Here is a 27,784-nt window from a genome sequence, read left to right as displayed (position 1 = left end):
GGAGGTTGCAGTGAGCTGAGATCACGTGCCATTGCACTCCAGCCTGGGCAACAAGAGCAAAACTCCATCTCAAAAAAAAGAGATGACAATAGGGATGGGGGCTGGGTGTGGTGGCTCCTGCCTGTAATCCCAGCACTTTGGGAGGCAGAAGCAGGAGGACAGCTTGAGCCCAGGAGTTCAAGACCAACCTGGGCAACATAGTGAGACCCCGTCTCTATAAAAATTTTAATAAATGAAAAATAAAAAGATGACAATAAGGAGCGGGATTCTGGAGACACTTCTGAGGCTAAACGACTAGGATTTTGTAGCTGATTAGATGTCGGATGTGAGGAGGAGTTAAAAATGAAAGCTTTAAGTTTAGAAAACTACTTGGATGGGAGCTGACAGAAATAGGGAATGGAAATGGTGGTGTGATTGAGAGCAAAGATAATGAGACTAGCCTGGGCCATGTCAAGAGACCGTGGGACGCTGAAATGGAGGCATTTGAGCGTGAAAGAAAGTCTGGGTTAGAAACAAAGTTGGAAAGTGTCCATATGTAAAAGATAATTAAAGGCAAAAGTGGATGAGAACATATAGAGGGAGAAAAGATGAAAATCATGTGCCGAATTAAAAACATATTTTAAGAGACAAGATGAAGGAAAAGCCAGAAATAGAGACTATGAAATAATGTTTCAAGAAAAGAGGAAAAACAGGTCACAGGGCATTCATAGAAGCCAAAAGTCATGTTTCCAGAAGTAAAGGCTGCTCAGCAGCGTCAAATGCTGTAGAGGCTAGGCAAATAATGAACCGACTTTGATGAAAATGATTTTTAAAAAGTGAGAACGTGTAGGCATACAACATAAAGAACCTCACATCTTTGAACTTAAAGCCTAAAGGACCTCCAAAATCAACACTATTTGCAAAATAACAATGTTTAAAAGTTGTTACTTTTGGTCATTAGATCTTTAATCTCTTCAACAATAACTTCATTTGCTGAGGTTAAAAGTTCGTATTTTCCATCTTTACTCCCAGAGGGATTAAATTCAGGAGGGTTGCCAGGGTCTCCGAAGAAGTCTCCAAGTCTGCCATTCTTTCCAGGATATAAGAATCGGCTGAAACAGCAGGAGAAAAAACCTGGTTACACCCGGCCTCACCGCCCAGGCTGACTCATGATCAGAATGAAATTCAGCAGAGGCAACAAACAAAATTACAACAATGTGGGACTCACAAGATTCCACGGTAAATTTCATTTTTTTTTTAAAATGTGTAAGATAAAATTAGAAAAAGCGTATAAAAACAAAGAAAAAAATGTATAAAATAGGCAAACTGGCCAACATTTGTCTATCACCACAGAATGTTTTACTGGTTCCAGTGTTTTCTGAAAAGTGTGGGGAAATACAGAGGGCGTTGGGTTATAATCTCAGAAATGCTGCAGAGGGGTGCCCGTGCCTTCCTTTCTCAAATGACAACCACAACAGGTTCATACCAAATTCTAACTCACTACTAGTTTATTATTTGAGGTACATATCTATCCCAGTAATAAAAATCTGGCCCAAAGGTCCCTGAAAAGAGTCTCCCAGTGATTCATGACTCTTTTTTTTTTTTTTGAGACACAGTCTCGCTCTGTCGCCCAGGCTGGAGTGCAGTGGTGCAGTCTCAGCTCACTGCAACTTCCACCTCCCAGGCTCAAGTGATTCTCGTGCCTCAGCCTCCCAAGTAGCTGGAATTACAGGAGTGTACCACCACGTCCAGCTAATTTTTTGTATTTTTAGTAGAGATGGCGTTTCACTATGTTGGCTGCTATGTATGGCTGGTCTCAAACTGACCTCAAGTGATCTGCCTCAGCTTCCTGAAGTGCTGGGATTACAGGCGTGAGCCACTGAGCCCGGCCTCGTGACTTCGTGACTTTTTTTTTTTTTTTTGAGACAGGGTCTTGCTCTGTTGCCCAGGCTGCAGTGCAGTGGCACGACCTCGGCTCACTGCAAGCTCCGCCTCCTGGGTTCACGACATTCTCCTGCCTCAGCCTAACGAGCAGCTGGGACTACAGGTGCCCGCCACCATGCCCAGCTAATTTTTTTTGTATTTTTAGTAGAGACGGGGTTTCACCGTGTTAGCCAGGATGGTCTTGATCTCCTGATCTTGTGATCCGCCCACCTCGGCCTCCTAAAGTGCTGGGATTACAGACATGAGCCACCGCACCCAGCCATGGCCTCGTGACTTTTAAGATAATCAGGTAGAGGATACCTTTGATTAAAAAAAAAAAACAAAAAACTTTGACAGGTATAGTTTTTACTGGTATTTTAACCAAACTAACATCATCTTTTCATCCAATTCTGAGAAAAAATATGCAGCGAGGATGGGAGTAAGAGTATGTGTTTGGTGGCCCATGGGCTCTCTCACCTCACCAGAGGAAGCAGGCAGCCCTAAGAACCAAGAAAATCTGACAGCTACCATATGAAATATGTTGGTGAGCAAGAGTCACTTCTATTGTAATGTAGTGATTAAGACATAGAAGAGCCAGGCGTGGTGGCTCATCTCTGCAGTCCCAGCACTTTGGGAGGCTGGGGTGAAAGGATTGCTTGAGCCCAGGAGAGGAAGGCCAGCCTGGGCAACATAGTGAGACCCCATCTCTACAAAAAATACAAAAATTAGCTGAGTGTGGTGGTGCACACCTGTAGTCCCAGCTACTTGGGAGACTGAGGCAGGAGGTCCAGTCACTTATGTCCAGAAGGTCAGACGCTACAGTGACCCATGATAGTGCCACTGCACTCTAGCCTGGGTGACAGAGCAAGATCCTGTCTCCAAAAAAAAAAAAAAAAAAGACATAGAAGAGCTGTGTCTTACATGGTAATTCAACTCTTCTGTCAGTGCATAATGTGAGAAGTAAATATGGCCCAAATTATTCACAAAAACTTTGCTGTATCTGCAGTCACATTTACACATCGGCTGCAGGCTATGCACCATCTTGCAGTGAGTCTAACACAGCCAGTTTTCACACTAGTGTTAGAAACGACCACTGTTTCTTCTGCCAAGCACCAGATGGAGTAGTTGGCTTGGGTTTAGAAGCCAACGTTTTAAGAAAAATCCTTATTTCAAAGCACCAGGTTCACTCACAGAGCAGGGAAACAGGCCATGAGAACTACGCCGAGCTAAAGGAAAACAGAATCACATCTCCCATCTAATTTGCACGCTGGGGCAGACACCAAATGGGAAGACAGGTGAGGGAAAGTAGCTGCCCGATTTGATAGCTCTCTTTCCCTTTTTGCCTAAATAATATAGTTCAATCTGTGCAAATTACATGGGCCATTGTGTAACTCTACTATCTACTAATAATAAGGTTTGCAAATTTCATGGATATCACAATGTACATGTACTGGCTCTTGGTGCTGTGGCTGTTCACTGGTACAGAAAACATTTTCTTTTGCAACATGGAGTAGGAACAATACATGCCAACTGGCACAAAAAACTCATGAATGTTAAGCAATGAAGAGCAAAATCAATCACAATGGTCATACCTTTCTTGAATGTGACTTGCTATCACAGCAAGTTTGTTGGAACGATTCATGAATAAATGCGAATTTCCCAGCACCATCACGGCATCTATGCATTTGGATAAAGTGAACTGTTGGAAAAAAAAAGACATTAGTAAAACAAATTAGCTATCCAAATAACCATGTCAGGTCTTGACATAACTAAGATTTCGTTTAGGCTGGGTGCAGTGGCTCAAGCCTGTAATCCCAGCACCCTGAGAGGCCAAGGTGGGAGGACTGCTTGAGTTCAGGAGTTTGAGACCAGCCTAGGCAACATAATGAAACCTTAGCTCTATAAAAAAAACAAAACTAGCTAGGCATGGTGGTGTGCACCTGTAGTCCTAGCTACTCTGAAGGCTGAGGTGGCAGGATCGCTTAAGCCCTGGAGAGCCACGCTGCAATGAGCCAAGATTGTACCACTGTACTACAGCCTGGACAACAGAGCTAGACCCTGTGACTAACAAACAAAAAAAAGACTTCATTTAAATTTTAGACAATTATTCACTGTTAAAAATTTGCTCAGGAGCTGCCCTCCTCCAAAGCCATAAACAAAAACACTTGAAAACTATAGTTTTCTAATTGTACTTATATGAGATCATTTCTACATCAGTACAATATTCCACATATATTTGCAGTGTAACATTTAAAGAATAACAAACATGTCACATGTTCTGTGATAAAATTTCCAGCAAACTATTACTATATGTGGAGTAGATAATGAATACATACTGAAAACACTGGAGACCTTTACAATTTTTTAATTCATTTGTTCACTAAGTATACTGAGCCACTACTGTACGTCTGGTATATACTTAGTGAACAATATAGTTGTTGTTCAGCATACTTAGTGGGTAAATGAATTAAAAACTATTTTTTTTTTTGAGATGGAGTCTCACTCTGTCGCCAGGCTGGAGTGCAGTGGCCTGATCTCGGCTTACTGCAACCTCCACCTCCCGGGTTCAAGCAATTCTCCTGCCTCAGCCTCCCCAGCAGCTGGGACTACAGGCCTGCGCTACCACGCCCAGCTAATTTTTGTATTTTTAGTAGGGATGGGGTTTCACCATGTTGGCAAGGATGGTCTCGATCTCGTTACCTCGTGATCCGCCCGCCTCGGTCTCCCAAAGTGCTGGGATTACAGGTGTGAGCCACCATGCCCAGCATAAAAACTTTTAAAGTTTGAAAAAACAAAGAATATCCCTTCTTTCCTCGAGCTCACCTTCCCACAAGAACTAATATTATTAAGAAACATAAGTCAGTATTTTTTTTTTTGGTACTCAATATTTCAGAGAAACTTCTCTAGTAACAAACTAAACAAATGATCCTTGAAGTTTCAGTCTTCATAAGTAGATATTTTCATAATCCTGGAATATGGCCTGTTTCTCTTAAATAAATACTTCAGGTAGAAAACAGAACACTGGTGGCCGGGCGTGGTGGCTCACGTCCCAGCACTTTGGGAGGCCGAGGCAGGCAGATCACCTGTGGTCAGGAGTTTGAGACCAGCCTGGCTTACATGGCAAAACCCCATCTCTACTTAAAATACAAAAATTAGCTGGGCATGTTGGCACGTGCCTGTAGTCCCAGCTTCTCGGGATGCTGAGGGGGAGGACTGGTTGAGCCCAGGAGGTGGAGGCTGCAGTGAGCTGAGATCGTGCCACTGCACTCTAGCCTGGGTGACAGAGTAAGACTCCATCTCAAAAAATAGACCAAAACACTGGTAAATTTCACCCTACTGGAAAAAAAACCTAAATCTATTAAAATTTCTAATTGGCAAAAAGTGACAATATAAATGAAAGTGAAAGAAAACAAGTTACAAACTGGAAAAAAACAGTTGCAACACATGGCAAGTAATGGGTTAATCTTTTAATATAAAAGATTGTCCATAAATCATTAATTAAAAAAAAAAAAAACACCATGAATATCCAAAGAAAGAAGTGGGTGATGTCCCAAGAGAGAAATACAAATGGCCACGAAATACACTGGAAGCAAATTGAGATTACGTTGTTTTTTGCCTCATATTGACAAAAGATGAAATAAGGAGAATGAACATTTCGTGTTGGTACAAGAAAAAAGGAACTCTCATACAGCACTGACGAGTGCAAACGCAGCCTTTCTGGAGTAACAGGGCAGCATGCAGTGATGTGCTGGCGGATGTTTAACCATTCGCTCCCCAAAACCGAGGTACCCATGTACACAAGTACATACGAATATTACTGATACAGGAGTATGTAGCACACAATTTACAAATAACAGTGAAATGCACAATACTCTTTATAGTAAATTGCATACAGCCAATGGATTCTCACAGAATGCCTATGTTAATTTTTGCTGAATTCTTGTATCCACAGCCAATTGAAAAATGAGTATGGTTTGGCTGGGCGTAGTAGCTCACACCTGTAAACCCAGCACTTTGGGAGGCCAAGGCGGGCAGACTGCCTGAGCTCAGGAGTTTGCAACCAGCCTGGGCAACATGGTGAAACCCCATCTCTACTAAAATACACACACAAAAAATTAGCTGGGCATGGTGACATGTGCCTGTAGTCCCAGCTACTCGGGAGGCTGAGGCAGAATTGCTTGAATCCGGGAGGTGGAGATTGCGGTAAGCCGAGATGGCACCACTGCACTCCAGCCTGGGCGACAGAGCAAGACGCCATCTCAAAAAAAGAAAAGAGTATGATTTCAGCTGAAAAATGAGTGTAGTTCTAACATGAATATTGTGTGATATTTTTATTTTTTGTTAACAAGAGAAAAGATGCTTGTACTTGGTGTAAGCAACTGTGTAAGTAACAATTATAACACCGCGTTATCAGATTTATAACATGCGCAGGTGTAATATGTATGACAATAAGAACATGGCGAAGGGGTGGAAGTGGATCTATATTGGAGCAAAGCCTCTATATTTTACTGGAATTAAATGAGTATTAATCTAAAGTACACAATGATAAGATACATACAATAATCCCTACAGCAACTGTTGTGGGTTGAATTATGTCCCCCCAAAAGATATGTTCAAGTCCTAACTTCTGGTACATGTGTACATGATCTTTTTTGGAAATAGAATCACAAGTAAGAAGAGATTGACCAGGTGTGGTGGCTCATGCCTGTAATCCCAACACTTTGGGAGGCTAAGGTGGGCGGATCACGAGGTCAAGAGATCGAGACCAGCCTGGCCAACACGGCGAAACCCCGTCTCTACTGAAAATACAAAAATTAGCTGGGTGTGGTGGTGCATGCCTGTAATACCAGCTACTCGGGAGGCTGAGGCAGGAGAATCACTTGAACTCGGGAGAGAGAGGTTGCAGTAAGCCAAAATCATGTCAATGCACTCCAGCCTGGGCGACAAAACTAGACTCTGTCTCAAAAAAAAAAAAAAGAAAAGAAAAGAAAAAGAAAATAACTGAAGGCTGGGTGCAGTGGCTCATGCCTATAATCCTAGCACTTTGGGAGGCCGAGGTGGGAGGATCACTTGAGGTCAGGAATTAGAGACCAGCCTGACCAATATGGTGAAACCCTGTCACTACCAAAAATACAAAAATTAGCCAGGTATGGTGGCACGCGCCTGTGATCCCAGCTACTCGGGAGGCTGAGGCAGGAGAATTGCTTGAACCAGGGAGATGGAGGTTGCAGGGAGCCGAGATCGTGCCACTGCACTCTAGCCTGGGCGACAAGAGCAAAACTCCATCTCAAAAAACAAACAAACAAACAAAAAAACTAAAAATATACAGAAGAATTCATCAAATCAACAGAAGAATTAATATAGTACATAAAAAATATTTATTTAACACAAAAGACAGTAAAGGAGGACAAAGAACCAAAAAATTCATGATACATACAGAAAACAAATAACAAAATAGCAGATATGAATGCAACCACACTAATAATTATATTAAATGTGAGTACACTAACTGCTGCTATCAAAATACGGGGAAATGGGCGTGGTGGCTCACACTTGTAATCCTAGCACTGCTATCCAGCCTGGGTGACAGAGTGAGACTGTCTCAAAAAAAAAAAAAAAAAAAAAAAAAACAAAAACGGGGGCGGACACGTGGCTCATGCCTGTAACCCCAGCACTTTGAGAGGTCAAGGCAGGCAGATCACTTGAGGTCAGGAGTTCAAGATCAGCCTGGCCAACATGGCGAAGCCCCGTCTCTACTAACAATACAAAAATTAGCCAGGCGTGGTGGTACACGCCTGTGGTCCCAGCTACTTGGGAGACTGAGGCAGAAGAATCGCTTGAACCGGGAGGCAGAGGTTGCAGTGAGCAGAGATCACACCACTGCACTCCGACCTGGGTGACAGAGCGAAACTCCATCTCAAAAAAAAAAAGAAATACACAATTCAACAACAATACTTCATTTCAATATTCCATTCTCGATTATTATTATTATTTTTTTTTTTTGAGACAGGGTCTTGCTCTGTCTCCCAGGCTGGAGTGCAGTGGCAGTCATGGCTCACTGCAGACTCAACCGCCTGGGCACCAGTGATCCTCCCACCTCAGCCCCTCAAGTAGCTGGGACTATAGGTGCACTATCAAGCAACTTAAACTAATAGACATTTATAGAACACTTCACTAGAAACAAAAGAAGGCACATTCTTTTCAAGTAGACATGCAACATTCTCCAGAACAGACCACACAATCGGCCAGAGGTCAGTAAACTTGTTTTGTGAAGGGCCAGATAGTAAATATTTTAGGCTTTTTGAGCCATGCAATCTTTATTGCTACCCACCTCTGCTTTTGTAATGCAAAAGCTGCCACAGAAAATACATAAATTTATGAGTGAGGCTTATTTATAGACCCAGAAATTTGAATTTCATATAATTTTCAAGTCACAAAAATGTTATTCTTCTGATTTTATTTTAAACCATTTAAAGGTGGAAAACAGCTAACCTGTCATTAAAAAGAACAGACAAGGCCAGGCACAGTGGCTCATGCCTGTAATCCCAGCACTTTGGGAGGCCGAGGTAGGCAGATCACCTGAGTTTAGGAGTTCGAGATCAGCCTGGCCAACACGGTGAAACTCCAACTCTACTAAAAATACAAAAAATTAGCTGGGCGTGGTGACAGATGCCTGTAATCCCAGCTACTCCGAAGGCTGAGGAAAGAGAATCACTTGAACCCAGGAGGCAGAGGTTGCAGTGAGCCGAGATCGCGCCATTGCACTCTAGCCTGGGCAACAAGAGCAAAACTCCGTCTCAAAAAAAAAAAAAAAAAAAAAGGCCACAAAAACCTCCCCACTATAACCTGTTTGATTCCATTTACATGAAAAAAATCTAGAAAATCCAAACTAATCTACAGTGACACAAAGAGATCAAGAGTTGCCTGGGAGTACAGACAGGCAAAGGAGGTGTGGTCGAGAGTGGGACCAGATTACGAACGAACAAACATGAAGAATCAGCCAGGTGCGGTGGCTCACTCCCATAATCCCGACACTTTAGGAAGCCAAAGCGGGCAGATCACATGAGGCCAGGAGTTCGAGACCAGCCTGGCCAACATGGCAAAACCCCATCTCTACTAAAAATACAAACAATTAGCTGGGCATGGTGGTATGCACCTGTAGTCCCAAGTACTCGGGAGGCTGAGGCATGAGATGGTGGTGCTGATGGACACACAAATCGATGAATGTGGTAAAACTGCACAGAACCACACACACACACACACGCATGCACGCATACACACAAGTGAGCACATGCAAAACCTGCAATCTGCTTAGGTCTGTAGATTGCACTGATAGTTTCAAAATTGTACTATCATTATGTAAGATGTCACCACTGAAAGAACTTGAGTGATGGGTACACAGGACCTCTCTGTATCTTTTCTGGTTTCCTATGTCTATATTATTTAAAAATAAAATATTTCAAAATAGAAAGTATTTTTTAAGACCACATATTGTATGAAATCAATACATGAAATGTCCAGAAAAGGGAATTTAGAGATAGAGGGCAGATCAGTGGTTGCTTGCAGCTTGGAGACAGAAGCAGGGATTGACTGCAAACAGGCATGAGGGAACATTATGCAGTCAAAGAAATATTCTAAAGCAGAAATGTGGGGCTGGTTACACAACTTCGCAAATTTACTTAAAAAAAATCACTGAATTGACAGTGGCTGAATATTACAGTATGTAAATTATACTTTAATAAAGCCATTTTTTAAAAAAGCAATATAAACACTCAGTTAAACCAGAATTCTCCAAAGGCCTCCTCAAGCAGTCTTACCTGAGATTCCTTTAATGCTTGCTTTCCCCACCAAATTGGGTTGGCATCAACTACAATAACCAGAAGATTCAATTCATCTTCTGAAAATATTAACAAGAAATAAAATTTAAAACATTAGCTCCATAAAAATGAATCAAAGCTAACATTCCCAATTCATAAATTAAATCCAGAGCACCACTATATGCCTTTAAATGTTTATCACCTTCTAATTATCAGATTAACAGAAGACCCAGTTAAAGCTTTAAAGCTGGGCCGGGCGCGGTGGCTCACGCCTGAAATCCCAGCACTCTGGGAGGCCGAGGCGGGCGGATCACGAGGTCAGGAGATCGAGACCATCCTGGCTAACACGGTGAAACCCCGTCTCTACTAAAAATACAAAAAATTAGCCGGGCGTGGTGGCGGGCGCCTGTAGTCCCAGCTACTCGGGAGGCTGAGCCAGGAGAATGGCGCGAACCCGGGAGGCGGAGCTTGCAGTGAGCCGAGATCGAGCCACTGCACTCCAGCCTGGGCCACAGAACAAGACTCTGTCTCAAAAAAAAAAAAAAAAAAAAAAGCTTTAAAGCACAGTGGGCCCTTAGCAAGTTCTTGTCTACATCCTGAACCACTATATCTCCAATGCACTAAATGTAAACTCTGTGAGGGTAGGAATTTTTGTCTCTTTCGTTCACTGCTTATCCTCACTCCTACCACACTGCCTAGCACATTGCAGCTGCTCAATAAATATCTACTGAACGAGGGCCAGGTGTGGTGGCACAGGCCTGTAGTCCTAGCACTTTGGGAGGCCAAGACAGGCAGATGGCTTGAGCTCAGAAGTTCGCAAGACCAGCCTGGGCAATATTGCAAAACCTTTTCTCTACTAAAAATATAAAAATTAGGGCCAGGCGTGGTGGCTCATGCCTGTGATCCCAGCATTTTGGAAGGCCAAGGAGGGTGGATCACTTGAGGTCATAAGTTCGAGACCAGCCCGGCCAACATGGTGAGACACCCCATCTCTACTAAAAATACAAAAAAAAAAAAAAAAAAAAAAAAAAAAATTAGCTGGGTTTGGTGGCGAGCGCCTGTAATCCCAGCTACTCGGGAGACTGAGGGGGGAGAATCACTTGAACCCAGGAGGCGGAGGCTGCAGTGAGCCAAGATTGCACCACTGCATTCCAGCCTGGGTAACAGAGCAAGACTTCATCTCGGGGAAAAAAAAATAGCCGGGCATGGTGGCACATGCCTGTAGTCCCAGCTACTCAGGAGGCTGAGGAGAGAGGATCGCTTGAGACCGGGAAGTCGAGGCTACAGTGAGCCATGTTCCTGCCAATGCACTCCAGCCTGGGAGACAGAATGAGACCCCGTCTGGAAAAAAACAAACAAACAAACAAACAAAAAAAAACTACTGCATTCTGAATGCCTGGTCAAGGACAGAAGGCACTGGTTAACTAGTAGGAGGAATCCCAGTGGTAGAATTTCAGGAGCAAAAAATTAAAGGTAGGCGTAGGTGTCAATTTGGCCCGTACTCATCAAATCGTGTAGCAGCAAGGCCAATCGTAATTAAGAGTCACTTTTTAAAAGGTAAAAAAAACCAGGCTGGGCGCCCATCCCAGCACTTTGGGAGGCTGAGGTGGGCAGATCACTGAGGTCAGGAGTTCAAGACCAGCCTAGCCAATATGGCAAAACCCCTACTAAAAATACAAAATATTAGCCGGGCATGGTGGCGCACGCCTGTAATTCCAGCTACTTGGGAGGCTGAGGCAGGAGAATCGCTTGAACCTGGGAGGCAGAGGTTGCAGTGAGCTGAGATCTCGCCACTGCACTCCAGCCTGGGTGACAGAGTGGGACTCTGTCTCAAAAAAAAAAAAAAGTTAAAAAACAGAGGGAAAAGCAATTCCTACGTCAAGATTTTACTGTTAAGAGGAATTCTATTCTCTAAACTAAACAGGCTACCACAACACATTAATCATTCATTTGGATTTTTGTCTTTTGGGTTTTTTTTAAGAGATGGGGGGGTCTCAATAAATTGCCCAGGCTGGTCTTGAAATACTGGGCTTGTGATCCTCCTGCATCAGCCTCCCCAGTAGTAAGGACTACATGCACGCACCACCCCAAACACATTAATCCTTCAACAAACTTTTACACTACCAGTGTTAGGTGTTGGGGATACTGGGTCCAACCCCTCAAAGAGACTATACTCTAATTGAGGTGACAGACAGACATACAAACCTGTGAGTACACACTGTTATGAAAGGCCCAGGATGCTCATTTATTTATTTATGTATTTTTAAACAAATTTTTGAGACAAGGTCTCAAGGTTGGAGTACAGTGCCACGAATGTAGCTCACTGCAGCCTTGACCTCCTGGGCTCAAGTGATCTTCCTGTCTCAGTCTCCCACACAGCTGGGACAACAGGCGTGCACTACCACATCCAGCTAATTATTATTATTATTTTTTGAGACGGAGTTTTGCTCTTGTTGCCCAGGGTGGAGTGTAATGGCGTGATCTCGGCTCACCGCAACCTCCGCCTCCCGGGATCAAGCGATTCTCCTGCCTCAGCCTCCTGAGTAGCCGGGATTACAGGCGTGCACCACCACGCCCAGCTAATTTTGTATTTTTAGTAGAGACAGAGTTTCTCCACGTTGGTTAGGCTGGTCTCGAACTCCCGACCTCAGGTGATCTGCCCGCCTTGGCCTCCCAAAGTGCTGGGATTACAGGCATGAGCCACTGCACCCAGCCACTTGGCTAATTTTTAAATTTTTCTAGAGACAGGGTCTCACTTTGTTGCCTAGGCTGGTCTCGAACTCCTGGGCTCAAGTGATCCTCCCACCTCAGCCTCCTAAAGTGTTGGGATTACAGGCATGAGCCGCCGTGCCCGGCTCTAGGATGCTCATTTAATAGCAAAGAGAAATAATGCCTTTCCTCCCTCCGTACTTTGCTTCCTGCAGTCCTGTCTTCTACATTAGGAGAATCTCCACCCCATCTTTGATTTCTGCGTATTCAAATCCCAATTACTCCTCAAAGCCCCAAACCAATGCAAACTCTTTCTTCTTCATGACTCCCCTATCTCAGAGCAGAAGGAATGCCAGCCTCCTCTGCGCTAAGCACTGGAATCTGCAATCCCAAAATCCCATTCCACCCTGACAACCACCCAGCAAAGGACATTTTCCTGCCATTTTTCATCAATTATAAGCTGACCTCCACCCCTTGTTTTTTACATTGAATAGTTGTTGACATCTGGATGGTATCTTTATCATTAAGATTAGCAGCATTTTTTCTTTCTTAATGGTATATTAAATAAGGGCACATCTCATAATCAATATTATCTTCGATTAGCTGAAATATGATATATGGTATTCCTATTCTGCAAATGAAAGTAACTTGTCCTAAGTCACATATGGCCTGCTAACAAGTGGCAAGGCCAAAGCCCTGTTCTAAAGACAGATCTGCTTGACTATAAAGACTGTGGCTCTTCACTGCCCCACTGCCCACCTCTGACAACCCACAGCTCTCTCTTCTAATGACACTTAGCACTTACTATTTTATTTTACAGTTAGTTGTGCTTCTGATCTCTCGTCCCAGTCCTGCCCACTTAAAAAATGACTTCTTAAAAAATGGACTTCTTAAAAAATGATGGAATTTGCTAACCCTAGAATAAAATAATGTGTGTAAATCAGGACTGGTGTAGTGGCTCACGCCTGTAATCCCAACACTTTGGGAGGTCGAGGCAGGAAGATTGCTTCAGCCCAGGAGTTTGAGACCAGCCTGGGCAAAATAGTGAGACCTTATCTCTACTTTTTTTTTTTTTTTTTTTTTGCGACGGAGTCTTGCTCTGTCGCCCAAGCTGGAGTGCAGTGGCACGATCTTGGCTCACTGCAACCTCCGCCTCCTGGGTTCAAGCAATTTTCCTGCCTCAGCCTCCTGAGTAGCTGGGATTATAGGTGTGCACCACCTTGTCCGGCTAATTTTTTTGTATTTTGAGCAGAGACGGGGTTTCGCCATGTTGGCCAGGCTGGTCTCGAACTCCCGACCTCAAGTGATCCACCCACCTTGGCCTTCCAAAATGCTGGGATTACAGGCGTGAGCCGCTGTGCCCAGCCACTTTTTTTTTTAATAGAAAAACAAAACAAAAAAATGTGTAAATCACACAACAAAGCACCTAGGACAGAAGCACTTAATACAACTGTGTCTGCCAGACAGAAAAAGCGTTGCCTGTAAAGAAAGGTGTGCATCTATACACATGCAATGTCCCTGTGAATTTCCTTCTTTAGTTTGCTACCTCATTTGTAGACAGGAGCAATGCCAGGCCTGCCTCCCTCACAGGGTTGTGGTATGGTTTCACATCAATTAAGAGAGGATGGACAATTATTACAGTTCCTGAAAGGACTCCCCTATCTCTATTCTTGCTCCCCACTGTCCATTTTCCACACAACAGCCACAGTGATCTTTTAAAATTGCAAACCAGATCATAACACTTTCTGGCTTAAAACTCTACAATGTCTTTGTATTGCACCTAAAAATAAAGGTCAACTTCTCTATCACGGCCAATAAGGCCCTGCATGACCTGAAACTGGCTGGTTCTCTGATCTCATCCCTCTAGCCTCCTTTTTCTTCAAGACATCTGACTCTATGTGGTAGTTTAATGTATGAATGAGTCTCCCCACCACCCGCAAGCTCTCCATTTCTCCCTTCTCAGTGTAACTTGGTGGCTCAATCTGCCACAGGGCCCATGCACTTAAAGTGCACCTCCCCCAGAACTTCACACAATCATTGAAGTCGGTTTCAATATCCTGCACTTTTCCTAGGCCCCTATCTAAAACAGCTCCTCCTCAATCCTAGTCACAATGTACTATTGTAACTAGGACCGTACTATTACATCATCTTCATAGCTCTTTTTATCCTTTGAAAAATAATTTATTTTTAAATTTTTTATTGACGAGGTCATGCCCTGTCGGCCATGCTGGGTGCAGTACTGCCATAATAGCTCACTGAAGCCTCGAATTCCTGGGCTCAAGTGATTCTCCCGCCTCAGCCTCCCGAGTAGCTGGGACCACAGACACGCGCTACCACGCCCGGCTAATATTTCATTTTTTTTGTAGAGATGGGGTCTGGCTGTGTTGCCCAGGCAGGTCTCGAACTCCCGGCTTCAAGCGATTCTCCCGCCTCGGCCTCCCAAAGTGCTGGGATTACAGGCCTAATCCACCGGGGTGCGACCCGGCCGGAATTATTTTTATTTATTGTCATCTGTTTCACCCACTAGACTGTAACCTCCACTAAGGCCCCTGTCTGTCACGATCTCTGCTAAAATCCAGAAAATAATGCCTGTACACAGGAGGCGATCCAAAACTATTTACTGAATGAATGACTGAATGCCTTGGCTACTCCTCTAAAGACCAAACGGATTCTATCCAGCCCAAAAGACACATTCCATCTGGCCAGTCGTAGCCGGACCGAGACCGCTGAGCCCCGGAGTCGAAGTCCCGCCCTGCAGGATCCTCACCGTCTGAAACCATGGCTGTCCCAGCACCTCAGCGCAGAGCAAGTGGTGGTCAGGGGAGCGTCGCAAATCCTGCGCAGCCCAACGTCCGGCGCCGCCAAGTGACGCACAAGGTACTTTGACTCGTGTCAGCCCCCTAATCTGCGGAAGTGGAGTGCGGGGGTGCGCCGGAAGAGGGGTACGGAAGTGCGCCGGAAGTGGGGTGCGGAGGTGTGCAGCGCGCTGTCAGACTGGCTCGCAGGCGGCGCGGCCGGCGGACCCGTTCAAGACAGCGCGGGCGGCTCGGGTCCCCTGGGGCTCCGCAGCAGGAGGACGCCATGGACGACAAGGGTAAATCAAGACAGGCCAGGGCTGCTAGGCTACAGCAGCGCCGTTCAGGGGTCCCCCCAACCTCTCACATCCAGGCTGAGCTCCCGAAGAGATTTCTTTTGAATTTCAGGCTGCTCCCCTGGTTGTGTTTCCAGAGTCACAACTAAATCCCTCGCGCTGCTCTTGTTTTCAGGGATGCGCCCTGGCAGTATCTGCAGGCATCCTTCCCACACATACGCTCCTTCCCAGTGCCAGTCTCCTTCCTGCCTTGTTGGATCTGTCATTAAAATTAGAATGAATAAGGCATATTTGATGTGCTCATCTAGTATGGTTATTAAGTGAAAAACAAGGGCAAACTAATACACTTTTCATGTAAAGAAATAAAGGGGAGTGGGTGGAACTCCATGTATAATATTTGTAACATATATGTGTATGTGAATAGACATGTATTAGCATAGACTGTCTGGAGGGGTGCAGGAGAAATTGGCAAGATGGGTGACTCTGGGATCCTCTCAGATTTTAGGACCAAAGATGCTGAAGAGAGAATGACTTTTCATCATCATTTACTCGGGCTTAATTTTTAGGCCTTGCACACCAGTAGCTTTTTCAAAATAAAAAAGAGCTCTTGCAAACAGCAAAGTGGTATTTTCTCTCTTCCCATCAACATTTATTGCATCCCTGAAACCAAATACCCTAAAAAGAAAGTATTTTTTAAATTGTTTGCTTCTTAAAGTCAACAGTCATTAACAAGCTCTCTTGCCTTATAGGCTGCTAAATGAATTAGATGAATCACTTTTTTCCCTTTTTCCAGAGTTAATTGAATACTTTAAGTCTCAGATGAAAGAAGATCCTGACATGGCCTCAGCAGTGGCTGCCATCCGGACGTTGCTGGAGTTCTTGAAGAGAGATAAAGGTATATAGAGAGTCATCTGTTAACACTCTGGGACTTAGGAAAGTCTTTTTTTTTTTTTTTTTTTTTTAAAGAGACGGAGCCTCACTCTGTTGCCCAGGCTGGAGTGCAGTGGCGAGATCTTGGCTCACTGCAACCTCCGCCTCCTGGGTTCATGCAATTCTCCTGCCTCGGCCTCCTGAGTAGCTGGGATTATAGGTGTGCACCACCTTGTCCGGCTAATTTTTTTGTATTTTAGAGACAGGGTTTCACCATGTTACCCAGGCTGGTCTCGAACTCCTGAGCTTAGGCAATCTGCCCACCTTGGCCTCCCAAAGTGCTGGGATTACAGGCGTGAGCCACTGTGCCCGGCCTTTTGTTTTTTTTGAGACAGAGTTTTGCTCTTGTCTCCCAGGCTGGAGTGCAATGGTACAATCTCGGCTCACTGCAACCTCTGCCTCTCAAGTTCAAGCGATTTTCCTGCCTCAGCCTTCTGAGTAGCTGGGATTACAGGCATGCACCACCAGGCCTGGCAAAATTTTTTTTTTTTTTTTTGAGACGGAGTCTCGCTCTGTCACCCAGGCTGGAGTGCAGTGGTGCCATCTTGGCTCACAGCAGGCTCCACTTCCCAGGTTCATGCCATTCTCCTGCCTCAGCCTCCAGGTAGCTGGGACTACAGGCGCCCGCCACCATGCCTAGCTAATTTTTTGTATTTTTAGTAGAGACAGGGTTTCACTGTGTTAGCCAGGATGGTCTCGATCTCCTGACCTCGTGATCCGCCCACCTCGGCCTCCCAAAGTGCTGGGATTACAGGCGTGAGCCACCGGGCCCGGCCAAATTTTTTTATTTTTAGTAGAGACAGGGTTTCACCATGTTGGCCACAGTGGTCTTAAACTCCTAGCCTCAGGTGATCCATCCACCTCGCCCTCCCAAAGTGCTGAGATTACAGGCGTGAGCCACCATGTTCGGACAGGAAAGTCTTCTAATGACTCTTAGAAATGTAGAAAGTGAGAGATGCATGTTTGCCTGCATAAAGTAGTAATACAGCTCCAAGCTCAGCTTCTGCCTTCATTTCAGACCTTTCAATCTGGAGAGAGCTCTTACGTTGTCATGAAAAGGATCCCTTTCATAAGTGAAACATACTTTGAATCAAGAGTGACTATGTTATATTGTGTTAACCATGATGCATAAATTTCAGTAGCAGTTCAGCTTTATAAGTGTTTATTAGGCCTCCACCTTGTGCCAGATTCTGTACAGATGCTACAGGGAATATTCCAGAATAAATTCTGGTATTAGTATTATTTATTGTGATCCCCTAATTCAGCACCCTAAATGTAAGCATCTGGGTATAGCATGAAATCTTGTATAAGCAGAATAACAATGCAGCCTTTAATCTGAAGGGCTGGCCTAGAGACACATGTCTTTAAGGCAACCTCTAGTGTCTTCCCATTGTTCTTAAAATAACATCCAAACGACCTTAGCCTCACCCATACCACCTTGCAGACCTCATCTGCCGCTGCTACTTAATGTCTTTCCATGCCTCAGCCTCCCAAAGTGCTGAGATTACAGGCGTGAGCCACCATGCCCAGCCACCCAGCTGTATTTCTATGTGTGCTTGTTTACTATCCGCTTACTCTATTGCAATCAAAACTCCATCAGAGCAGAACCCTACCTGTCTTGTTCACTGATGTATCCCTAGCATCTAGAACAGTGCCTGGTATATAGTATGTACCTAGTAAATACTCATTGAATGAATGAATGAATTGAAGATACAGGTCGGGGCTGTGGCCCTAATGTGAATATCACGTTCCTTGTTGGATCATTCCAGGGGAGACAATCCAGGGTCTGAGGGCGAATCTCACCAGTGCCATAGAAACCCTGTGTGGTGTGGACTCCTCTGTGGCAGTGTCCTCTGGTGGGGAGCTCTTCCTCCGCTTCATCAGTCTTGCCTCCCTGGAATACTCTGTAAGTGCCTGTTCTCCCTGAGGTTACCTTTCTACTTCTCTGTTTAGTGACAGACATTCTCAGCATTAACTGGATCTTCCCTGTCCCCTCAGTTTGCTCTTTTCTTCCTAGGATTACTCCAAATGTAAAAAGATCATGATTGAGCGGGGAGAACTTTTTCTCAGGAGAATATCACTGTCAAGAAACAAAATTGCAGATCTGTGCCATACTTTCATCAAAGATGGAGCGGTGAGTGGATAATCATCATGTGTGGTAAGGAGGAGCAAGGGTTTCGAGTCCGACTGCCTGGGGTAAAATCCGGGCTCTGCCACTCACTTGCTGTGGAGACTTGAACAAGTAACTTAACCTCTCTGTGCAGCTTTCTCATCTGTTAAATAAGGGTGACAATAGTACCTACCTCCTTGGGTTGTTGTGAGGATTAAATGAGGCAGGACATGTAAGGGGCAAGCGGTGTGAGGGCTTGGTATTGTGCCTGGCACTTAGTAAGTGCTGCATGAATGTAGGTCTTGTTATTAGAGACGGTTGTCGTTGTAAACAGGCAGAGAGGGACAGTGGGACAGCACGTGTGATTCTTGATTTATTTTATTTATTTATTTATTTTTTGAGATGGAGTCTTGCTCTGTCACCCAGGCCGGAGTGCAACGGCGCGATCTCAGCTCACTGCAAGCTCCGCCTCCTGGGTTCACACCATTCTCCTGCCTCAGCCTCCCGAGTAGCTGGGACTACAGGTGCCCACCACCAAGCCCAGCTAATTTTTTTTATTTTTAGTAGAGACGGGGTTTCACTGTGTTAGCCAGGATGGTCTCGATCTCCTGACCCCATGATCCGCCTGCCTCGGCCTCCCAAAGTGCTGGGATTACAGGCGTGAGCCACCGCACCTGTCCCTGATTCTTGATTTAATACAGTGTTTTACTAAAGAAGTATTTTTATGATTGTATGTGTAGTAAATCTGAATTAACAGAACAGCTCTTGTCACTGGTTAACACTGAGGACTTTCTTAGTGAAGGTTAGCAATAGAGGGAAATTGAGGGAAATTTTCTTTTTAACTTCATTTTAGATGCAATTACAGAGATGTAAAGCCATGCAGTGTTTATAAGTGAGGAAAGACAGGAGGTGCAAGTTGAACCATCTTCCAGTAAAGGTGCAATGAAACTATCGTAATGCCCCTCCCACCAGCATACGTCCTTTTGCCACCTAGGCCTCCCCTGATCATAAAATCATTTACTTGCATTTTGACTCTTAAATCTTGTCCTCCATTTTATTAGCCCCTTCCCAACCTTTGAAGTATGTTATTAAATAAATGGCATAATAGATGTGAGTGAAACTTGTAGAAAAGCCAGTTGCAAACGAAGCCTTTTTTGGGCAGGTGGAGGCAAGGTTGTGACTTTCTCTCGCTGGGGCCTTCTCCTTCCACAGACCTGCTGTGCCGTCAGTATTGTGTGGGTTTCGTTTGCTCTAGTGTAGTGTGGTATGTGTGTACTTTACCTGCAGTCACCTACTCAGGACTGATTTAGACAAAATTTATAGCAGAGCTGCTCAGATTTGCACATGCAGAGGAGTCAGCTGGGGTCTTATTAAATGCAGATTGGGATTCAGTGGGTTTGGGCTAGGGTCCATGAACCTCCCTTCCTAACGGGTTCTCAGGTGAGACCCAGAAAGGAGCTAGAGAGCCGGTTCTGCCCCCTTGTCTTATTCTGTCTTCTGCACTCTTCCATAGAAAAGAGGTTATGGAGGCTGGGCATGGTGGCTCATGCCTGTAATCCCAGCACTTTGGAAAGCCAAGACGCGCAGATTGCTTGAGTCCAGGAGTTCAAGACCAGCCCGGGCAACATGGCAAAACTTCATCTCTACTAAAAATACAAAAAGTTAGCCAGGCGTGGTGGCACACTCCTGTGGTCCCAGCTGCTTGGGAGGCTCAGGTGGGAGAATCACCTGAACCCAGGAAGTTGAGGCTGCAGTGAGCTGAGATCATACCACTGCACTTCAGCCTGGGCAACTGGAGTGAGATCCTGTCTCACCAAAAAAAAAAAAAAAAAGAGGTTATGGGCCTACTGTGGTGGCTTATGTGTGTAATCCTAGCCAGAGGTTCCCTTGAGGCCGGGAATTCAACACTAGCCTGAGCAACATAGGGAGAGAGGCCCTGTCTCTACAAAAAATAAAATAAATTAGCTAGTCACAGTGGTGCACATCTGTAGTCCCAGCTACTGGGGTGGCTGAGGTGGGAGGATCGTTTGAGCCCAGGATGTCGAGGCTGCAGTGAGCCATGAACACTGCACTGCACTCCAGCCTAGGCATCAGAGCAAGACCTTGGCTCAACAAAGAAAAGAAAACAGATTATGTCTAAGTGTCTACACATTGCATCCATGCCACAGATAGGTTGTGATTACCCCAAACAGTGTTTATAAATTCAAAAAAATTAGTTAGCCATCATTTCAAAATTGGATTTTTGAAACCTCACCTGGTCTGGCAATCTTGGGGCCACATGACGACAGCTGGGGCTGAGGAGTCCTGGCCCTCCTTAGCCTTTTCTTTTTGAGACAGAGTCTCACTCTGTTGCCCAGACTAGAGTGCACTGGCATGATTATGGCTCACTGCAGCCTCAACCTCCCAGGCTCAAGTGATCCTCCCACCTCGGCCTCCCAAGTAGCTGGGACTATAGGCACATGCCACTGCATCCAGCTAATTTTTTTTGTTGTTATTTTTTGTAGAGATGGGGTCTTGCCAAGTTGCCCAGACTGGTTTTGAACTCCTGGGCTCAGGCAGTCCTCTCACCTTGGCCTCCCAAAATGCTGGGATTACAGGCGTGAACCACCACACCCAGCCTTCTGTAGCCTTTTCGCTTTGCTGCTGGCCTCACCCAACCTGCTGCAGTGACTTCTCCTACCTACCTGGTTCCTGTAGGCCTGAGTGTGCAAACCATGTCTTAGAAATAGGGAAACCAACCCAAGGGAACCTCATGGAGCCTTCAGCTATCCAGGCTTTTGTATCCTTTGGGTAACACTGTGTGGGAGTTCCATTTCTGCACCTGCTACGGGATGTGAGACCTGGCAGAAACTTTTTTAGCTTGCACATGGGATGGAAACTGTACCATCAGGTCTCCTTTGTGGTTGTGGTTGATTTGTGAGAAAGTGTACAGAGATGCTTAGGGTGTCGGGAACACGTGCCGCAGCGCAGAGGGTGTGAGTGAGCAGCAAGGAGCCTGCCCCTTTGACGAAGCTTTCTTGGTCCACAGACAATATTGACTCACGCCTACTCCAGAGTGGTCCTGAGAGTCCTGGAAGCAGCCGTGGCGGCCAAGAAGCGATTTAGTGTATACGTCACAGAGTCACAGCCTGATTTGTCAGGGCAAGTACCTTTCTGTTCAGTTATGTGCCCAGCCATAATTTTACAGAGCAAACTGCGGATTACAGTCCAACAGGATCAGAACCAGAATGTGCCACCAGCTTGCCAGCAGTCAGCACTGCCTTTCATTGTGCCTTTTCCTGCCTTTGGAAGAAAAATCACTGAATTTGCAGCAGGCCGCAGTATATGATCTAGGGGTTTCACTTAAGTAGTTAACTCCGTGGAAGAGCAGAGATTGCATTGATGAAAGATTTTTATCAAGGAATAGGTAACTTATCTCTCCCTCTCTCTAGACGATAATCAAAGCAAAACTTCCTCCTTTTTTCCTGAATTTACATCTCTTACCCAGAGTCTAAGAGTATAGTTTTCCAAAAATACTTCTTTCTAAAGAACTCAAATTCTTGTTTCCTTAGTCCAAAGTATCGGGATCTTCCCCTTAACCCATTAGTATTAATGTGAGTTTCAAGCAAACATCCACTGTCCACATTAGGTGACATACATCACTGTGGTACTGTCTTGTACTTTCTCTAACGTTCTCAAAATGTCATCTTCAGTAAGAAAATGGCCAAAGCCCTCTGCCACCTCAACGTCCCTGTCACTGTGGTGCTAGATGCTGCCGTTGGGTGAGTGCCCATCTTCCCCAGCCATAATCACCTCCCCCACCCCACGCTGGCTTACAGCAGGTTTTCAGATTGAAAGTTTGAGTCCCATTCATAAAGCCACGCCAGGTAGCATCCTACTTCTTAATTAATAGCTGCCCTAAACCAGCAAGCTTGTTATGAGGTTGTGATAGCATACAAAGAAGACAGAGCTGTAGGATGTTGGGGAGAGTAGGAGTTGTGTCTATAGCTTTATGGCTGTAAGTGTTGAGTTTGTTGTTGTTGTTGTTGTTGTTGTTTGTTTGTTTTTTGTTTTTTTGAGATGGAGTCTTGCTCTGTTGCCCAGGCTGGAGTGCAACGGCGTGATCTCGGTTCACTGCAATCTCCACCTCCCAGGTTCAAGCGATTCTCCTGCCTCAGCCTCCCAAGTAGCTGGGATTACCGGCGCATGCCACCATGCCACGTTAATTCTTTTATATTTTTAGTAGAGATGGGGTTTCACCATGTTGGCCAGGCTGGTCTCGAACTCCTGAACTCAGGTGATCTGCCCGCCTTGGCCTCCCAAAGTGCTGGGATTACAGGCGTGAGCCACCACGCCCAGCCAGTGCGAATGCATTTTAAGAGCAAAGTACAAAGGTCAGTTGGGATCAGCAGAGGGTAATCAGGGGTCTGTATTTCTGTGAAGACCTGGCTGTCCTCAGTGGCATACTGGGATGCTTTGTCTCGCCTAGAAGATGCAGCTTGTGTTGCAAAGCCAAGTCACATGTTCCTGGGATTGTCAGTGTATTTCACAAGAGAAAACAAGAGTAGTGATCTCTTGGAATGAAAACAAGATAGATGATTAAGGAAATTAGGAATGTGTTCAAAAGTAAGGATTTTGAGGAATTCTACTAATTGCTCATTTTAAAGACTAAATTGGCCTTCATCCTACCAGAAAGATTCTTAAGGTTGGGCACAGTGGCTCATACCTAAGGCAGGTGGATCGCTAGAGTTCAGGAGTTGGAGACCAGCCTGGGCAATATGGCAAAACCCCATCTCTAGGGCATGGTGGCATATGCTGTGGTCCCAGCTACCTGGGAGGCTGAAATGGGAGGATCCCTTGAGCCTAAGAGGTAGAGGTTTGGGCTGAGATCATGCCGCTGCACTCTAGCCTGGGCAACAGAGTGAGATCTGGTCTTAAAAAAAAAAAAGAAAGATTTTTAAAACTGCATAACACTTTTGTCCAACTTCAGATCTCATCAGATTTTAAAATTTTGTTTGGTTTATGCTGAAGTAGAACAGAAAGTAGAGGATACCACACTTGGAAGGAAGACTGCTGTCAGGACATTCTTGCTTCACTTACACACATATGTACGTGTGCATGCGCCGGGCGGCAGTGTGAAGTGTATGTCTCATTGTAGGGTCATGACCAGAAAACACCCCTGGTAACAATGCCAGGGGTCTATCGCGTGTTAAGTGCGCTTTAAAAAAAACAGGTAGTTATGGGAGGAACTTACCTTGATAGAAATGGAATATTGATCTTTGCAGATCATGATGCTGCTCGTTAGAGCCAAGAAAATAAAGCATGAAAAGCTTTTTTTCCCCTTAGCTACATCATGGAGAAAGCAGATCTTGTCATAGTTGGTGCTGAAGGAGTTGTTGAAAACGGAGGAATTATTAACAAGGTAAGAGCATCAGTTCTCCCCAGTTCCCTGCTCAAGACTTGGAGGTGTCTTGCTGACCTAGGACACCACAGCAGTGTTGTTGATTATGGTTCCTTCTAATCCTGCTTCACTTCAGGACTTCATCATGGTATTGAGTTGTTGCCCATTTCCCATAAGTCATAGCAATGGGCAGTCCAGTTTCGGTCAAATCTTTCTTTTTAGATTGATCTACATAAATGAAGACAATGTAATTTGGTCAGGTGTGATGCCTTATACCTGTAATCCTAGGAATTTGAGAGGCCAGGGTGGGAGGATCACTTGAGGCCTTGAGTTCAAGACCAGCCTGGGCAACATAGTGAAACCCTGTCTCTACAAAAAATTAGAAAAATTAGCTGGGCGTGGTGGTGCTTGCCTGTAGTTCCAGCTGCCCAGGAAGCTGAGGCAGGAGTATCACGTGAGCCCAGGAATTTGAGGTTGCAGTAAGTTATGATCACACTACTGCATTCCAGCCTGGGCAATGGTGAGACCCTGTCTCAGTAAAAAAAAAAAAAAGTGTAATTTATACTTATACAAAATTGGCTTGAATTGGAATTGGGGTTTGTCTGGTTTTTGCTTTATTTATGTGTATATGTATGTTTTATTTATGTATGCATATATATATATATATACACATAAAATATATATACACAAATATTTATTTTTAAAATATTATTTATATATTTACATATAAAGTATGTATGTATAAAATATGTGTATTTATATATAAATATTATATATATTTTTAAATAGAGACACATTCACTCTGTTGCCCAGGCTGTAGTGTAGTACAGTGATCATAGCTTACTGCAGTCTTGAACTCCTAGCCTTGAAGCAATCTTTCCACTTCCCAAAGTGCTAGGATTACAGGCATGAGCCACTGTGGCTGGCCTGTCATTTGTTTTCACTTTAATTGAGCACATTTGACCTCAATTTATTACAATTTCTCTCCATTATTTAATTTAGAAAAGCTTCGTGAAAGCTTTTTTTAGTTAAAATATATGTAACATAAGGCCGGGCGTGGTAGCTCACGCCTGTAATCCCAGCACTTTGGGAGGCTGAGGCAGGTAGATCATCTGAGGTCAGGAGTTCGAGACCAGCCTGGCCAACATGGTGAAACCCCATATCTACAAAAAAAAAAAAAAAATTAGCTGGGCATGGTGGCGGGTGCCTGTAATCCCAGCTACTTGGCAGGCTGACGCAGGAGAATCGCTTGAACCTGGGAGGCGGAGGTCTGCAGGCAGAGTGTTGAGTCACATGGTAACTATATATTTAACTTTCAGAAACTAATGATTTTCCACAGCAGCTGCACTACTTTACATTCCCACTAGCAAAGCACAAAGGTCACTAGCAAAGCACAAAGGTTCCAATTTCTCTACATCCTTGCCAACACTTGTTTTTTTAAATTTTTTTATTTTTTGAGATGGAGTTTCACTCTTGCTGCCCAGGCTGGAGTGCAATGGCACAATCTTGGCTCACTGCAACCTCCAGTGCCCGGGTTCAAGGCGAGTCTCCTGCCTCAGCCTCCCTAGCAGCTGGGATTACAGGCACCCCCCCCATCCCACCATGCCCGGCTAATTTTTTGTATTTTTAGTAGAGCTGGGGTTTCCCTATATTGGCCAGCTGGTCTCAAACTCCTGACCTCAGGTGATCCACCCACCTCGGCCTCCCAAAGTGCTAGGATTACAGGCGTGAGCCACCACATCCAGCCTCTAGTGGCTATTTCTATATCCTTTGAGAAACATTTATTTTTTTGATTCCAAAGTCAGAATTAGATATATCTAACATATGTATTAGATATATGTATATCTATATTATATACATAACTTTCTGTTGCTGTTTTTTAATTGTTCCTTTATTGTAATTGAGACGAGGTCTCACCGTGTTGCCCAGGCTGGTCCCAAACTCATCGGTTCAGGTGATCCACCCACCTCGGCCTCCCAAAATGCTGGAATACAGGCATGCACCACTGTGCCCGGCACTTTTCTGTGGCTTCTACTTCAGATGCACTCTAGAGCTCATCCATTCCATTTTCTGCCTTCCCAGATTGGAACCAACCAGATGGCTGTGTGTGCCAAAGCACAGAACAAACCTTTCTATGTGGTTGCAGAAAGTTTCAAGTTTGTCCGGCTCTTTCCACTAAACCAGCAAGACGTCCCAGATAAGTTTAAGGCAAGAGTTTTACATATTTGAAGGGGTACTAAAGTCTAAACAGAAACCTTTGGAAATTGTAGTCCTAAGAATGTTCCAGTAATTTTTTCACTTCCTATTGCTACTTTCCCCAACACTTGGGATACAAAGATAAATTGGTGATTGGACTCACACATTTGTCCCTAGAATTTCAGTCTTTCAGTCTCTTTAAGTAGCACCATAGATGGGTGGAGAGGAAGCCCGAAGCTGGTGGGTAAGTCCCAGCTTTGGGCTTAACTGAGCTCAGCTCCCATCACCACAACTTACAAACTGTGCGAGTTGAGGCAAGTCCTTTCATTTCAACCTCTGAACCGGTTTTCTTGTCTGTAAAATGGCATAGCAGTATCTGACAGGGTCATGAGGATTCTAAGATAATCTTAGCACAGTCCCTGGCACGCTGCAAGCTCTCTATTGTGACTCGATCTTCCCTTGAGAGGTCTGGAGAAGTTAATCCGGCATGAGAATGAGGGGACATGGGATTTAAGTTTGTTACACTACAGCTCTCAGCCAGCACACTGCCATGATCTGGCTCATGGCCACAACTCTGCCCTCCTCTCTAGTGTCCTGCATAGCTTAGCTTCTCCCATTTTCAGAGAGCAGTCTCAGGAAGTAGCACACTGATCACTCACGCCAAGGCCCTACCAGGTCAGAGCACTAAATATTCAGTGCCGACTAATGTGTACTTCTCTCCTCAGTATAAGGCAGATACTCTCAAGGTCGCGCAGACTGGACAAGACCTCAAAGAGGAGCATCCGTGGGTCGACTACACTGCCCCTTCCTTAATCACTCTGCTGTTTACAGACCTGGGCGTGCTGACACCCTCAGCAGTCAGCGATGAGCTCATCAAGCTCTATCTGTAACCTGTGAGCCCTTTCCTGCCAAGGTGCAGCTTACGTAGTTGAGGCAGGGTGAGTAGCTGCTTGACACCCCAGTGAGTCAGGCCAAAACTGAGATGTGTTTAATGAAGATTTATGGAGTAAGGACTTAAAATCATACATCTTGGAGAACCTTTCTTACTCATTTCAGTCCCATCTAAAAATGTGTCAGCTATTCTAAAATCCCAACTTAAATTGTTCTTACGGTTTCTAGAAACTTTCCTTTTCAGTTTCCAGAAATACAAGTTAGATAATTGGCTACTTAACTGATGAAAGATAAGCCCAAGTCCACCTGTCTTCATCCTCCCCTGCACTCCAGACTGATCTGCCTAAAGCACGTGAGATGCAGGCGAAAAGCAGCCACACCCCTCTGCCACAACCAACAGCTGGTCAGGACGTTACACACGGTGCCTTGTAAGAGGCAAGAAACACTTGCCGAATCTGCGTCTGGCTTCCAGTGGTAAGCACATTCCTCAGCAGGATCAAGCCAAACAGTAAAAACTACCAAGAGAACACGAGGAAGGCAGAAATGACGTTTAGCAACAGTATTCTGCATGGTTCACCGCTTAAGAAAATGCCTTCTGGAATATTTGTAAACTGAAATTCTGTATGTGTAAGAGATGTTTAAATATGTTTGGGTCCTAAACAGCTTTTTAAAATTATACTTGGGAACAAATTCAGCATCTTTTCAAATAAACTCTATGAAAGACGCTGATGTGGTATTGCATCAATACTGCAAGCTGA

General features: G+C 44.7%; 2 protein-coding genes across 10 annotated transcripts in view; one reads left to right on the top strand and one right to left on the bottom strand.

Annotated features, from left to right (window-relative positions):
* The window catches only part of GTF2H3 (general transcription factor IIH subunit 3), a 28,813-nt gene extending 13,506 nt beyond the window's left edge, over positions 1-15,307 (bottom strand). For 2 of the 7 annotated variants that reach the window (XR_010129446.1, XM_019038463.3), the window contains exons 1-4: positions 15,196-15,302; positions 9,720-9,799; positions 3,495-3,601; positions 928-1,091 (exon numbers count right to left, since the gene is read on the bottom strand). Coding sequence is in view for 4 of the 7 variants with exons in the window: in XM_019038463.3 (XP_018894008.1) it covers positions 928-1,091; positions 3,495-3,601; positions 9,720-9,799; positions 15,196-15,208 (364 nt within the window). In the remaining 3 variants the exon portion in view is untranslated. Of the gene's footprint in view, positions 1-927; positions 1,092-3,494; positions 3,602-9,719; positions 9,800-15,195 lie in introns of all 7 variants that reach the window. The other 5 variants (XR_010129449.1, XM_004054105.5, XR_010129448.1 and 2 more) reach the window with 4 other exon arrangements.
* On the top strand, positions 15,308-27,750 carry EIF2B1 (eukaryotic translation initiation factor 2B subunit alpha). Of its 3 annotated transcripts, XM_055358329.2 has the most exons (10): positions 15,308-15,522; positions 16,313-16,414; positions 18,219-18,355; positions 18,467-18,583; positions 21,588-21,700; positions 22,252-22,320; positions 23,885-23,960; positions 26,022-26,147; positions 26,861-27,073; positions 27,360-27,750. In XM_055358329.2, exons 1-9 carry the CDS (start codon positions 15,510-15,512, stop codon positions 27,023-27,025), a joined length of 918 nt encoding a protein of 305 aa, XP_055214304.1. In that variant the 5' UTR covers positions 15,308-15,509; the 3' UTR covers positions 27,026-27,073; positions 27,360-27,750. The 3 variants fall into 3 exon arrangements, with proteins under 3 accessions (XP_055214304.1, XP_055214305.1, XP_018894012.1); XM_055358330.2 differs by lacking the exon at positions 22,252-22,320; XM_019038467.3 differs by lacking the exon at positions 22,252-22,320 and having other exon boundaries at positions 26,861-27,750.
* Positions 27,751-27,784: the final 34 nt, after the last annotated feature.

The sequence above is a fragment of the Gorilla gorilla genome, chromosome 10 (assembly GCF_029281585.2).
Source record: "Gorilla gorilla gorilla isolate KB3781 chromosome 10, NHGRI_mGorGor1-v2.1_pri, whole genome shotgun sequence".
In the NCBI taxonomy this organism is placed as follows: Eukaryota; Metazoa; Chordata; class Mammalia; order Primates; family Hominidae; genus Gorilla; species Gorilla gorilla.
This window is presented reverse-complemented; position numbering and strand designations above follow the sequence as displayed.

Coding starts and splice junctions, on each gene's coding strand:
- EIF2B1 (XM_055358329.2), top strand. Junction 23,961..26,021: donor ACGGAGGAATTATTAACAAG/GTAAGAGCATCA, acceptor CTGCCTTCCCAG/ATTGGAACCAACCAGATGGC. Junction 26,148..26,860: donor ACGTCCCAGATAAGTTTAAG/GCAAGAGTTTTA, acceptor TTCTCTCCTCAG/TATAAGGCAGATACTCTCAA.